The 14,080-nt window shown below is 42.7% G+C and overlaps 1 protein-coding gene and 2 non-coding genes across 4 annotated transcripts; all 3 read right to left on the reverse strand.

The window, feature by feature from the left end:
* Nucleotides 1–471: 471 nt before the first annotated feature.
* Nucleotides 472–13,905, reverse strand: atg16l1 (ATG16 autophagy related 16-like 1 (S. cerevisiae)). Of its 2 annotated transcripts, none has more exons than XM_062385817.1 (20): nucleotides 13,752–13,905; nucleotides 12,425–12,578; nucleotides 9,677–9,764; nucleotides 9,108–9,213; nucleotides 8,866–8,939; nucleotides 6,976–7,045; nucleotides 6,687–6,868; nucleotides 6,546–6,611; nucleotides 5,745–5,831; nucleotides 4,984–5,043; nucleotides 4,554–4,653; nucleotides 3,710–3,815; nucleotides 3,493–3,563; nucleotides 2,733–2,804; nucleotides 2,129–2,249; nucleotides 1,925–2,030; nucleotides 1,686–1,835; nucleotides 1,557–1,604; nucleotides 972–1,073; nucleotides 472–884 (listed from the first exon to the last, which is right to left on the reverse strand). In XM_062385817.1, the coding sequence occupies exons 2-20, from the start codon at nucleotides 12,543–12,545 to the stop codon at nucleotides 791–793; spliced, it is 1,824 nt and encodes a 607-aa protein (XP_062241801.1). In that variant the 5' UTR covers nucleotides 12,546–12,578; nucleotides 13,752–13,905; the 3' UTR covers nucleotides 472–790. The 2 variants fall into 2 exon arrangements, with proteins under 2 accessions (XP_062241801.1, XP_062241800.1); XM_062385816.1 differs by having other exon boundaries at nucleotides 4,554–4,656.
* Nucleotides 2,366–2,641, reverse strand: LOC133952519 (small Cajal body-specific RNA 6). Its single transcript, XR_009920626.1, has one exon. It is a non-coding gene; the product is annotated as a small Cajal body-specific RNA 6 (non-coding RNA).
* LOC133952518 (small Cajal body-specific RNA 6) lies at nucleotides 3,909–4,185 on the reverse strand. Its single transcript, XR_009920625.1, has one exon. It is a non-coding gene; the product is annotated as a small Cajal body-specific RNA 6 (non-coding RNA).
* Nucleotides 13,906–14,080: the final 175 nt, after the last annotated feature.

The following is a 14,080-nucleotide window of genomic DNA, read 5'->3' on the forward strand; positions in this document are numbered from 1 at the left end:
AACGCAGAGTTCACTTCATAAATCACAGTCCACCTGGAGACATTCCCACGTGGATCTGCCTCTGACTCCGCCCTCGGATCAGTGGAGTGTTTAACATCTTTTTCAATTGAAGGTTCTTATGGAGCAGTTTCGTCGCTCGAGAACAAATACATGTTAATTTTAGTATAAATGAAGTGGATCATTAATCTGCTTCACGTCTCCTCAACCTTCGTACGCATCAGTTTGCGTGGAAATGCACAAATGTTCCCGTCAACTTTGTTTTCATAAATCCCAACGTTTGCGTGAGAAGTGTTGACGCACTTTGTGCGTGCGTTGTGTGTGTACACGTTATGAATGAGAACCCAGGACCACATGAAGAACTAACAGTGTAGTCCAATTGAATCCTAAACAAAAACAACTTGTTCTCTACGTAAAGTCGTAGAACGCATCACTCCGGAGTTTCTGAGACGAGTGTTTAATGTCACGCACACACACATCATGAAGACTTTATTAAATCCTCTTTAACATCAGGGGATAGAGTGTGGGAGTACTTGTACTTCTATCTTTGTGAGGACATCTCAGTCACTTTTACAAAGGTCTGTTTGAGGGTCCTCACTAAGAAACAAGTACGAGAATGTGTGCGTCAGCATTATATCAACATTCAAATAAACACGCAACAAGTAAACATGTCATAATGAACATGTGATTAAAGACGAAGGCATCAGCTGATCCTCAGTCTGGTTCAACAACATGATGAAACGTTTCATCAACTGTCCTCTCATTGGTCAGAGTCTCTGTCTCCGTCAGCCAATCACATGTCAGACCACAGGATGGCCTTGCTGCCCTTCTCCACGCTGACCACGTAGGCTCCTGATGGCGACCACGACACGGCGTTGATAGCAGAGCTACGGAGAGAATGATGTGAGGTTACTGGAGGTCAGCTGATCACCGAGCTCTAGTCTCATTGATACTTGGAGCAGTTTGTCTCTTACTTGTGGTTCCGGTCCAGAGTTCGGTCCACTTTCCCCGTCAAGACGTTCCACACGTACAGAGCGCCATCTGCTGACCCTCCTGCTATATAGCTGCCATCAGGACTGAAAACAGACACTGCATCAGCATCGGCCCTTTTCCACTAAGGCAGTTCCTGATCTGGAACCAGTTCTTTGTGTTTTCACAGCCAAAGAACTGGCTCTCTGACAGATTAACTGGTTCTAGAAGTAATAACCAATTACATCAGAGGTTGGGGGCGGGCTTATCATCACCACTTATGATCAGATTTTACTTTATCAGTCTGCGTGGAAAACACGTCATCCGTGTTAGTGAAGACACAATGTGCGTCTACCCAGGCTGAGGTTAACCTGGGTTATACTTTGGTATGGGTGGGTGGGGGGTAAAGAATGAATGCACAGTTTTGTATTAAGATTTGTCTTTAAGGAATCCATCGCTATTTGTTGATCAGTGGTGATCAACGTGGCGACAAACAGGACAGATATTAATAATCTGATATAGAAGCACTCGGTTCTCTTTGGTGGAAAAAGGGAAGTTCCAAGTCCCTGAGTTTAAAAGTGTTGACGCACCTGAAAGTGACTCTGGTCCAGTCCGCGCCACACTTGAAGCCCTGTGCACTGAACACACAAACACACATTTAGTACACACCGGTATCACACCTGACACAAACACACACACACACACACACACGCACACACCTGAACGTCTGTCGGACAGCGTTGGTGCGCAGGTCGATGATCTTGATGAGGTCATCTCTGGAGCAGGTGAGCAGCTCAGTTCGGTCCAGGTTCAGGTCCAGAGACGTTACTCGACCCAAAAGCTCGAGTTCCTGCACAATACTCTCCGCCCTGAAAGTGAAAGGCGAGCGACAGCACAGGTCAAAGGTCAAATCTTTGTAGTTCAGGTGAGTTCTGGAGCTTTCAGCCATCAGGCTCACCTGATGTCCCAGAATCGAACTTTCTTATCGAAGTGTCCACTCATGACACACTGCTCTGTACACACAATGTCGTTACAGCTGGACCCAGCGAACACAGTCTTCATACCTGCACAGGTGAAACAGTCGCACAGTTACTGAGTGTGCGTCTGATGATGATACAAATCAAAACATTTAATCAGTCACACAAACGACACAATCACATACAGACTTTGCTGCGGAGGTCCCACAGTTTGAGTGTCCGGTCGTAGCTCCCAGACACGATTCGAGCGTTGTCCAATAGGAACCGAGCCGACAGCACCTTCCCACTGTGACCCGTCAAGGTATGCTGGGACACACACGGACATGATGGTTTAATTGATTGTGCGATGTGTTCAGGTGCGTTCATGTCCTGAAAGTTGTGAGACATCATGTCTGATGGTGACACAAACTCGTCATTTCTGTGGCCTCAGAAGTACACTGAGATCATGTATCAGGCCACGCCCCTTAGCCTTATGCTCCATGATGATTGGTTCTGTTGGACGTCATCATCACAATGAGCCTATAGGATCTCTGTATAGACTCACTGCGATGTCACTTCCTTACTGTCAGCAGCTCCTGGATCCCACCATTGCATCACTCGTGCATGATGGGAGCAGAGAGCAGGGGCTGCTGGGAGCCTAAAAGGCGGCTGAGGGGGGAGGAGCTGAAAATCAGACCTTTTACATAACATCACCGACCAGCAGAGACAACATCGAAACATGATGGCAGCCCCAACCAAGTCACCATATTTTCTGTGTCAATGTCCAGGGGTTGTGATAAGGTCACCTACCCTCAGTCTGTAGTCGTCCACCGTCCAGATGCGACTGGCGAAGTCGTTAGAAGCAGCCAACAGGTAGGAACCCTGAAGACAAACCACATGTTAGAGCCATGAGCACAACAAAAACACACAACCAGAATCTGTGGTCGTTTGTCTCCACCATCCACTTCTCTCCTGACTCATAAGCTGCGTTCAGACATGCACCGAGCTCTGGAGATCCTCCACACCTTCTCTAGAAGGTGTATGCCACTACACTGGCTTCCTGTTACATGTAGCATAGAATTTAAATCCTCCTCACCTACATTAATAATATGGCAGCATCAAACCTTAAAGAGCCGATAGTACCGTATCACCACTAGAGCCCTGAGCTCCCAGAATTCAGTCTGTTGTCCCTAAAGTCTCTAGAAGCAGAGGAGCCAGAGCTTCAGCATCAAGCTCCTCTCCTGTGGATTCATCTCTACGTTAATGTGATGAGTCAGGCTTAGAGCTCATATGACACTGGTTATAAACTCACGTTAACTTAAGTTGTGTCATTTACATGTGTACTCATAACATTCTCTACACTGTTCCTGTTGAGTCATCAAGAGACGTTTGAGTCGAGCTCAAAACAAGGTCTGAAAAAACTGTCCGCTCCTCACAGCAGTGAGTAGATGAGTGAATTCAACTTTTGAATGAACTCTAACGACTTCCTGTTCAAGAAACAGATACTTTGTGAGGCCGGTGTAACACAAACAACAAACAACTGACTGAAGACTGGTTGTTGTTAACTCACCGTGCTGTCAAACTCAATACTGGTGATACCTGCGTTACTTCCTGTTAGAGCTCCTTTACACTCACAGCGACCTGGGACAGAAAGAGCAGTGACGACACGTCAACGTGTTCAGATCTCACATGTCACAGTCATGTGACAGTCATAAGGGTTAGCATGATCTTTTGATCCAGATAACATTTAGTGTCCATACGTTTCATCGGTGTCATGGTGACCTCACCTGCAACCACCTCCCACAGCTTGACCCTGCGGTCCATCCCTCCTGTGCCCAGGAGACGAGAGCCTGGGCTGAACCGGACGGCGTTCACCTCCCCCTCATGTGCCTCCTAGACCCCCCCCCACACAGACACACACACACACACATGAGTATGCGTCCCTCTCTCTGTTTGTCTCTGTCTCTCTCTCTCTCTCTCTCTCTTGGTCTCAGGTTGAAAACTTGAGATCATCTCCCTCCTCCTCCTCAGCCTCATGCTCCATCATGATTGGTTCTGTTGGAAGTCAGTCATCACTTTGAGCCTATAGGATCTCTGTACAGTCCCAAACTGTGATGTCACTTCCTGTCTATCTGTCAGCAGCTCCAGGGACCACCACTGCAACACTAGTGCATGATGGGAGGTGAGAGCAGGGCCACTGGGAGCCAGAGAACATTAGGAGAGGATTATGGGTAATCAGACCTTTTACTTATCATCATCGACCTTTGACCTGAGTTCGCATATCAACTGGGAAACCTAATTACGATGATGAGTCCAAGCTTGCATTCATCAGAACACAATTATGTAAACATTTGTTTAGGAATGATACTGTCCAAAGCTTGATCCTTATAAACAGTTCATCACTATATCAGGTTTCCTCTGTAATACAAAATTAGATTTTGCCTTCATTGCTTGAGCTCTCTTATAGAATAGACTCATACTGGCATGTACATAGATTAACAGCTGATGGTAGGCAATTGGACAATTTTAGCATATTGCGCGTCACTACATAAGAGGTCATGTGACGTTTCCCAGCTGATGAATGTGAGCTGCAGTACAACCATCACGTGTAAAACAGCATGACATACTTACGAATACGTGCAGTGCCATTGTTGGGACTCGAACCTCCATACACACACCCGATGGGGCGTCAGGGTTCTCAGGAGAACCGAAAGAGTTAGCTGGTCGACGTCTGCTGAGAGAGAGAGGTAGAGAGAAAGAGAGAGAGAGATCTAACATAAGCTGCTTCCAGACCTGCACTGGACTCTGCAGTTCCTCGCTATTTTTCGCGAATGTGTGATCAACTAAATCTGCATGGACGCTCCTCCTGAGCTCCTGTATAAAGTGTAGATCCAGGAGCAGTGTGAACAGCAGAGGATACTCCTCTGAGTGAGTAGGTGAGTGGGGGGGGGGGGGGGGGGTAATGACCCTTAATCCAGCCAGCCACCAGGGGGTCATTTTTGGAGCCATCATGTCATCCATCTTGATTTAATGACTTTGTTCACAGTAATCAACTACGTACCCAAATATGTTAGAAATGGAATCCAGAAGACCAGCAGGGGGCGCCTGACCCATCTTCTTACTGTAGACACAGAAGTCACAAGTTAGAGACAGAGAGTGAGGGACAGACAAGGACACAGAAAAGGTCACTATTCTATTAATCATAACAAAAAACAGTCTTAGAATTCAACTAAATAAATCAATGAGTCATAAATAACTCCATCACATCGACACCGCTGGCAAGAAAAGTTGGTTTTCTCTACACAAGTTACCAAGATGCACCTTTCAGCTTTAGTGGCTTGTGTGAACTGCTATAAGTACGGTGCAGTGGAGCTGCCCCAGCGCTTTCATCTCTTTGTAATAATAATAAAATACAAAAATCAATGGATATTCTGGCTTTTACCATTGAGGTAAACAGTCAACTTTACATCAAGGTACGGCTGGTCGAGATATATATATATATATATATATATATATATATATATATATATATATATGGCAGGAGGCTGAATGGCTCTACAGCTCCACCTAGTGGAAACTGGAAGTAGTCCCCCTGGTTTAAGGATCATTTGAATGACCTGAATTTTTCCCGGGCGACTCCAGACCTTGTAGCTGGAGACCTGTTCACCAAGCCATCTCTGGCTCGGCCCGCATTGCGCTTCCTTGCAAGTCTAGTAATTTTTTTAATTATTGTGATACATGTTATAATTTGTAGTTGTCCTCCATGCTTCAGATGGTTTTTGAAGGATCAGAACCTGAACCAGGTGCTGATTCTGGTCTCACCTGGGCGTTCTGCTGAGCGGTCTGTTTGGTGACGTCTCTCCCCCCCCCTTCCCGCCATCCTCAGCCAGAACCTCGATATCGTCTTCCCTGAGGACAGACAGTGGTCAGTAGGACTCGTTAACACCTGCATTAAAACACATCTTGTGTCCAGTAGAGATGTCGGGATTAACCGATTATACCATAACTGCTGTTTCATAACGTCACGGTTTCATAACAGAAATTGTAAAAAGTACAATATCCAACTATGGTGTCCTGACTCTCACGAGTTACTCAATTTGTGTTTAAGCTGTATCATGAATGGATCATGAGTTTCACCGCACGGCTTACTAGTCAACAGATTTTTTTTAATATATATACACATAAACATAAATCTATCCCCACATTATGACTACTTCAGTCCCAAACAGATTCACCAACCATTTGCAAAAAGGCAACTAAATAAAATAGCTTACATAAATAATTTTTATATAGGTAAACGTTATACTACGCAACCTATAAAAGCTAACTGGATATAGTTGATAACTATTTTGGTTCATTAGCTACATATTGCTCGACATGCGTCTTTTTCCATCTATAGCATCGATAATCGTGAAAACTTTTATTTCCTCTGACAAATATTGTCTGACGGTGCTAGATGCCACTTCCTGTGATTTGCCACAACATTGCTGGTTTGGAACAGTCCCATGTGACCTGAACGGTCATGTGATTTATCTGATTGTAATCCGATTACCAGAGACACGTTTGAAAGCCGGTGTGGATCAGGATCAAAAGTTGAGGCAGGTAAAGGTTTAATTTACTCACGGGTCGATAGGCAGCGGCTCTTTGGCTGCGTCTGCCAGCTCCTTCTGCAATTTGGCCTGACGGCGTCTACAACACAGACCGAGACGTCAGAGGTAAGTCAGAGGGTCAGACAACACCGCCCCCTGCAGGAGTTCAGTCTACCTGCTGTCCTTCTCGTTCTCTGCGTTCAGCTTGTTGGCCTCCTGAGCTTTCTCCGCCATCCAGCGGGACACAAGCTCCTGGTTGTCCTCCGTGGTCTTTCTCAGTTTCTCCTCCAGGGCAGAGAAGGTGATCTGCAGGGCGTCATATTCGTCCTTCAGCGTCTGATTGGCTCTCTCCAGATCCTGCTTGGACACAGGAAGATCAGCAGAGAGTGACGAGTAAAGTGACCATTTTATGGCTCGAGTCACACGATGGAGGACATGTGATGGGGGCAGGTGTGTTTTCGTACCTGAAGGAAACTCCTCAGCTCCCGACAGTCGCCCTCCAGGTCATTGATCTGCTGCTGAAATTCCAACATCCTGAACGCGAGAGAGAAAAAGAGAGAGAGCGGTTTAACACTACAGAAGCCTGCTGCAGGGCAGCCGACCTATTTTTCACACACATGCACAGATAATGTGGCCCCCGGTAAAATAATGCTGGTTCCTTCTGCCAATTCAACCCCTTGTCAAACGACAACTCCTGCGCTTTCTGGCGTAAATGTAGAGATTGTGGATATTCAAAAAGCTCCATGGGAATCGCCTTAATTATAAAAGAACTTATAAACAGAGTTTAACAACATGGTCAAGAAAGCAACAGCTTCTTATCCTTATCAAAGTGCTTCCAGTAAACACAACACCATAATCAAATAGTTACTCTTTCAAATTTTCCCCTGCTCATCCAACTCGGCAGTCAATCAAAAATCACATCATATTAGTATAGTCTCATATTCTCAGTCCCAGTTTGTCTCATCGTCTTTAACCAGGTGAGACGTCCTCTGTCCTTCACCCTCAAGAGTCAAACTACTGAAACCTTTAACAGGTGAAGAAGGTGGAGACCTCAGAGACACATGTGAGGACCCGTCTCCCAGGACGGACACTAGTCCACAGATATCCTGAGTAACAGAGAAGATCAGCGATCAGAGTCTTTACAGCTTTGATTAGAATAAACACTGAACTGAAGGTCAATGACCTGATGGATTATTGTCAGTAATGGTCGAGTATCTGAGGAGAAATATTATAAATCAAGTAGTCTTGATGTGATCATAGTCCACAGTCATTGTCCACCATCTGATGCCAACACGATACAGGATCCGCCACTATGATCACGATCAGCCAATATTAAACTATTTTTCTCCAATTTCACAGCAAGATCTCACTGAAATAGTGGGTAGTCTGAAACTCAAGTCCATGAGATCATCTACCATCTTCTATCATTAAGGATGAACTGAGTTATGTTGGTCAATGCTTAGTCTCCATTATAAATAGCTCATTACAATCCAGTTGCATCCCAGATTATATTAATTGTGCATTGTTCAGCCTTTTCTGAAAAAGACCAATCTCGGTCCATCCCTTCCCCTAAACTACAGGGAGATGTCCAAGCTGCCTTTTCTGTCAATAACATGAGAAAGTTCAGTCTGGTCTCCATCGCAAACATTTCACTGAAACGTCTCATGACTGATATATGGATGTCTGCTGATGTGTCCTCAGTCAGTGCAGACAGCGTGTGGTCAACCCTAACCCGGTCACGCAATAACAAATTAACAAATGTCACCAGGGGGCGCTTTAACTTACAAAACGACACAATCCCAGATGAATTTTTATTATATAATTATTATATAATGATTCTCAGCTCTGTTGTCAGTCAAACTGTCCAGGTCGGTGATGGTGATACGCAGTAAACCCCGCCCCTGTCACATGCATGCACTTAGATCTTAGCGAGTTGATAACCTTTGGAATTATTAGGTTAAGTTCAGCTGGATCTCTGAAAGATCTTCTGGTTGTGTTGAACTTGCTCCGTAGTACAGACCCCAGGTCCAACCAGAAAACTCATCACGCACATATCATCATATTTACACTGGTTTCCTGGTTCAGGATTCATGGTAGGGTTCAGAGCTCAGCATAGTCAGGCACCTGAATACAACTCTGACCTGCTCCATGCTTATCACCAGTAGGTCTCTTAGGTCTTGTGATGAGGGCCTACTGGTTGTCCCTCTAACTAGCTTAAGAACAAAAGATTATCGTTCAACATTCTGTGTTCATACCCCCAAAAAAAATATTTTTCAATTTGCCTTTGATTCACCTTGCTATGTCTCATGCTTGTTATTGATATTAAATAAACTACACACACACACACTTCTTACTTGGCCTCGTTGCTCTGGATCTCTTTGTCTTTTTGTTGAATCTGGTTGTTCAGTTCGATCACGCTCTGCGCCAACTGCTCGACACAAACACACACAGCACTGATCAACATAGTGACTGGGCCCTGTCCGCTGAACAGTTGTTTTGGTTAATGCTAAACACTCTTGATAAAAATTGTAGGACTGACGTCACTTTCTGCGTGCAGTGAGGACAGGTGATGACATCACTTCCTGTGTGAACTAACCTCTCCTCTCTTCTTGTGCAGTTCCGTCAGTTCCTCCTGATGTTTGATTCTCATCGCAGCCATTTCCTGCTGCAGAGCATCACTACGACTGGAGTCCGTTCCCGCACTGAAATACAAAACAGGACGGTGAGAGGGTGAAGTAATGGGTGCGGTACAGATGTGAAGGGGAGGTAATGGGTGAGGTACAGATGTGAAGGGGAAGTAATGGGTGCGGTACAGATGTGAAGGGGAGGTAATGGGTGAGGTACAGATGTGAAGGGGAGGTAATGGGTGAGGTACAGATGTGAAGGGGAAGTAATGGGTGCGGTACAGATGTGAAGGGGAGGTAATGGGTGAGGTACAGATGTGAAGGGGAGGTAATGGGTGAGGTACAGATGTGAAGGGGAGGTAATGGGTGCGGTACAGATGTGAAGGGGAGGTAATGGGTGAGGTACAGATGTGAAGGGGAGGTAATGGGTGAGGTACAGATGTGAAGGGGAGGTAATGGGTGCGGTACAGATGTGAAGGGGAGGTAATGGGTGAGGTACAGATGTGAAGGGGAGGTAATGGGTGAGGTACAGATGTCTCACCCGGACTCTCTCTGGACGTCATATTTATCTGTCTGGTATCGCTCAGTCAAAACAGCCTGAAGATCAGATTTCTCCAACAGACGATGATCTGAAACATCAACAGTTGTAATCTAGTAGGGCTGCTCGATAATCAAAATTTAATCATGGTTACGATTATGGGGTCAAACGATCTCCTAACTACTATAATCGAGTTGGAACGATTATTTGGCATTCATTTCGAAAGAGACACACGTGCGCAACTCAGTCCTTCCCCCAAAGAATTCAGCAGCCCAGCTGGCTGGCTCTCACTCTCAAGCAGCAGTAAAGTGAAGGAGGCGAGTTGTGTGCGAGTTGTGTGAAATTGTATTAACTTAAAGCGAACAAATATTTCACAATAAAATAACAGAAAGACACTTCACCAATATTAACATTAACATAGATTGGGTTATTTACACTTTTTGTTTTTTCTGTGGGGAGAGATTAGCCAACAGTGGCATTAAGCCACCACATCTTCAGCGGTATCTCCAAACAAAACATGAAAGTCATGTTGCTAAGCCACCTGAGTTTTTTAAGAGGAAACTTTCTGAATTCAGGTCATCTCAAGACACGATGCAAAAAGCCTCCCCAAAGCAAACGGAAACAAGCTGCCTGTCAGTAATTTTTTCGATCCTTAAAGAAGATATTTTAAGATGATAAATATAAAAAAAAAAATTTTGAGCTAATCTTTTATTTAAAACTAAGTTAATGATAAATTTTTTGGGAAGAAGTGTTGAGCTATAATTAAGTTCATGAGTTCAGTTTGAGAACGCATCTTTATTATGATCCCAAAAGAGGTCACTTTAAGTTGATAATTATTTTTGATGTGCACAAATATTTATTTATATTGAGATAATAATAAAAGTCTTTAGTTATTTTTACATCTTTTTATTTCCAAATAGTTCAAGAGAGACCACTACAAATGAGCAATGTTATGGAAATTGATGGAATTTTAAATTTGAATGTGTCTAGTTACAAGGATTAATAAATCACATTACATCTTTCTTTCAACCAAAAATGCTTTGCGCTGGTCAGGGGGTACTCGGCAGAATTTTTTCTTCAAAGGGGGTACGTCACTGAAAAAAGGTTGAGAACCACTGATGTAGAGTATGTAGTCAGTATATATAACGTTATATATGATGTAGAGTATGTAGTCAGTATATATAACGTTATATATGATGTAGAGTATGTAGTCAGTATATATAACGTTATATATGATGAAGAGTATGTAGTCAGTATATATAACGTTATATATGATGAAGAGTATGTAGTCAGTATATATAACGTTATATATGATGTAGAGTATGTAGTCAGTATATATAACGTTATATATGATGTAGAGTATGTAGTCAGTATATATAACGTTATATATGATGTAGAGTATGTAGTCAGTATATATAACGTTATATATGATGTAGAGTATGTAGTCAATATATATAACGTTATATATGATGTAGAGTATGTAGTCAGTATATATATATAACGTTATATATGATGTAGAGTATGTAGTCAGTATATATAACGTTATATATGATGTAGAGTATGTAGTCAGTATATATATATTACGTTATATATGATGTAGAGTATGTAGTCAGTATATATAACGTTATATATGATGTAGAGTATGTAGTCAGTATATATAACGTTATATATGATGTTGAGTATGTAGTCAGTATATATAACGTTATATATGATGTAGAGTATGTAGTCAGTATATATAACATTATATATGATGTAGAGTATGTAGTCAGTATATATATAACGTTATATATGATGTAGAGTATGTAGTCAGTATATATAACGTTATATATGATGAAGAGTATGTAGTCAGTATATATAACGTTATATATGATGAAGAGTATGTAGTCAGTATATATATAACGTTATATATGATGTTGAGTATGTAGTCAGTATATATAACGTTATATATGATGTAGAGTATGTAGTCAGTATATATAACGTTATATATGATGTAGAGTATGTAGTCAGTATATATATAACGTTATATATGATGTAGAGTATGTAGTCAGTATATATAACGTTATATATGATGTAGAGTATGTAGTCAGTATATATAACGTTATATATGATGGGAGTATGTGGACAGTATATATAACGTTATATATGATGTTGAGTATGTAGTCAGTATATATAACGTTATATATGATGTAGAGTATGTAGTCAGTATATATAACGTTATATATGATGAAGAGTATGTAGTCAGTATATATATAACGTTATATATGATGTTGAGTATGTAGTCAGTATATATAACGTTATATATGATGTAGAGTATGTAGTCAGTATATATAACGTTATATATGATGTAGAGTATGTAGTCAGTATATATATAACGTTATATATGATGTAGAGTATGTAGTCAGTATATATAACGTTATATATGATGTAGAGTATGTAGTCAGTATATATAACGTTATATATGATGGGAGTATGTGGACAGTATATATAACGTTATATATGATGTTGAGTATGTAGTCAGTATATATAACGTTATATATGATGTAGAGTATGTAGTCAGTATATATAACGTTATATATGATGTAGAGTATGTAGTCAGTATATATAACGTTATATATGATGAAGAGTATGTAGTCAGTATATATATAATGTTATATATGATGTAGAGTCTGTAGTCAGTATATATAACGTTATATATGATGAAGGGTATGTAGTCTGTATGTGGACAGAGAAACGTTGCAGCAGCTGACTCACAGTGGTGGATGATTTCTTCGAAGGCGTGTCTCTGCACTCGGTCTCTGAGCTTCAGCTGATCTGAGATGTGTCTCTTCCAAGTTAACTCCACCAGCCGCTCCGCCATCACCGCCTGACACATTCACACTGAAGCACACAGCGTGAACTTTGACCCCTGTGCGAGAGCATACACAAATAACAGGTTGTCAACATTACACTCTTATCACACTCGGTCACTGAAGTGAAAAACTACAATCTGCTGCTTCGGTCGGTCACACTGGTGAGTGGGCTAAAGCCAACACGGTTCCTGAAGGCTCCTTGTTCAGGTGGGACTCGATTCTGAGGGGGGGCGTGCAGCCGACCTGGTGGAGCTGCCGCCCCCCCCCCCCCCCCCCCCCATGGAGCCAAGGCCTCAACTCGTCTGATTCCAACCTGCGGCTATGAACGTATGTCCCCCCCCCCCCCCTTTCACAGGCTTACTCTGTACTTGTCTACAGGAATAAATCGTTATATAATTCAGGATACATCATGTGGCTCACTTCTCTTCATCCCCTCCATCCGATGCATCACGTTGATAACAAGACTATTAGAATCTCCTCACAACAGAAACAGCGACGCTCCCTGGAGTAAAGTCTGGTCTTCACTAACAAGTGAGAAGTTTAAATGGCCACAGGTTGAACTCTGTTACATCTGAGAAACGAGATGGAACCTCCTCCTTCGTTCTGGACCTGTTCTCAAACAGAAACGTTTCGGGCAGACATGTTTTCTTCTTCATTACAGATTTCTCTTTTTGCTTCAAGGATGTTTGACTTGAAGCTGGATAGTGAAGATACATTATTTATAGGAACTATATTGACATCATAACGGGCTCATGAAGCCTGGAGACTTGAGAACTTCTCATGGTTCCTTTGTTTCCTTTTCAATGAGCTGTCTCCACGTGGTATTTGGTACGAAGCGCCACTTCCGGTGTCTTCCGTCCTCTGAGAAGTATCGTATGTGTCCATGTTCGTCTTTAAACATAACAAGAATAATAATAATGAAACAAAGAAAAGGAACCATACTCAGTTGTAGCTGCTGTTTGCTAGTTAGCATTAGCTGCTAGAGGAACCGCGACACAGACAGGCAGACCAAGGCAGACCCGGGCTAACCCTAACCCGGGCCGAGACGACTCGTTAGTATGTCCGTGTAGCGGCTCCGGTGAACTGATGCCGGACCCGCCCGGATATAAACACCCGTGACTCGACATGTTAGCATGCTAACGGAGCGGCGATCTGCGGAGCTCCAGCGGCAGGAGGCCGGAGCAGAGTCCCGGGCTAAGGCTCGTTTTTTCGGGCTCCTCACAGTTTACCTCGGTGCCGCCGTGTGTCGGTGATGTCGCTCTTTAACGTTCCCGTTGGATTTATTAACCGACATCAGCTTCTTCCGCTAACTCGCTCCAGTCCTGCGCCATCTTGGCTCCCAACACTCACTTCCGGGAAGGTGGCATGAAAATACGTTCGGGTTTAAATAGCATTCAGGACTTAGTTCCTCCCTGTCAATGATCTTTTATTAAAATAATATGAATATATTGAATAATGTATACTATTAATTATTATATAAAAATACCCACATTAATATTATATCAATGATCATGTGATGTCAGAAGATTTTACCTCGACAGGTTTTTATTCCATAAAT

Source organism: Platichthys flesus, chromosome 4, assembly GCF_949316205.1.
Source record: "Platichthys flesus chromosome 4, fPlaFle2.1, whole genome shotgun sequence".
In the NCBI taxonomy this organism is placed as follows: Eukaryota; Metazoa; Chordata; class Actinopteri; order Pleuronectiformes; family Pleuronectidae; genus Platichthys; species Platichthys flesus.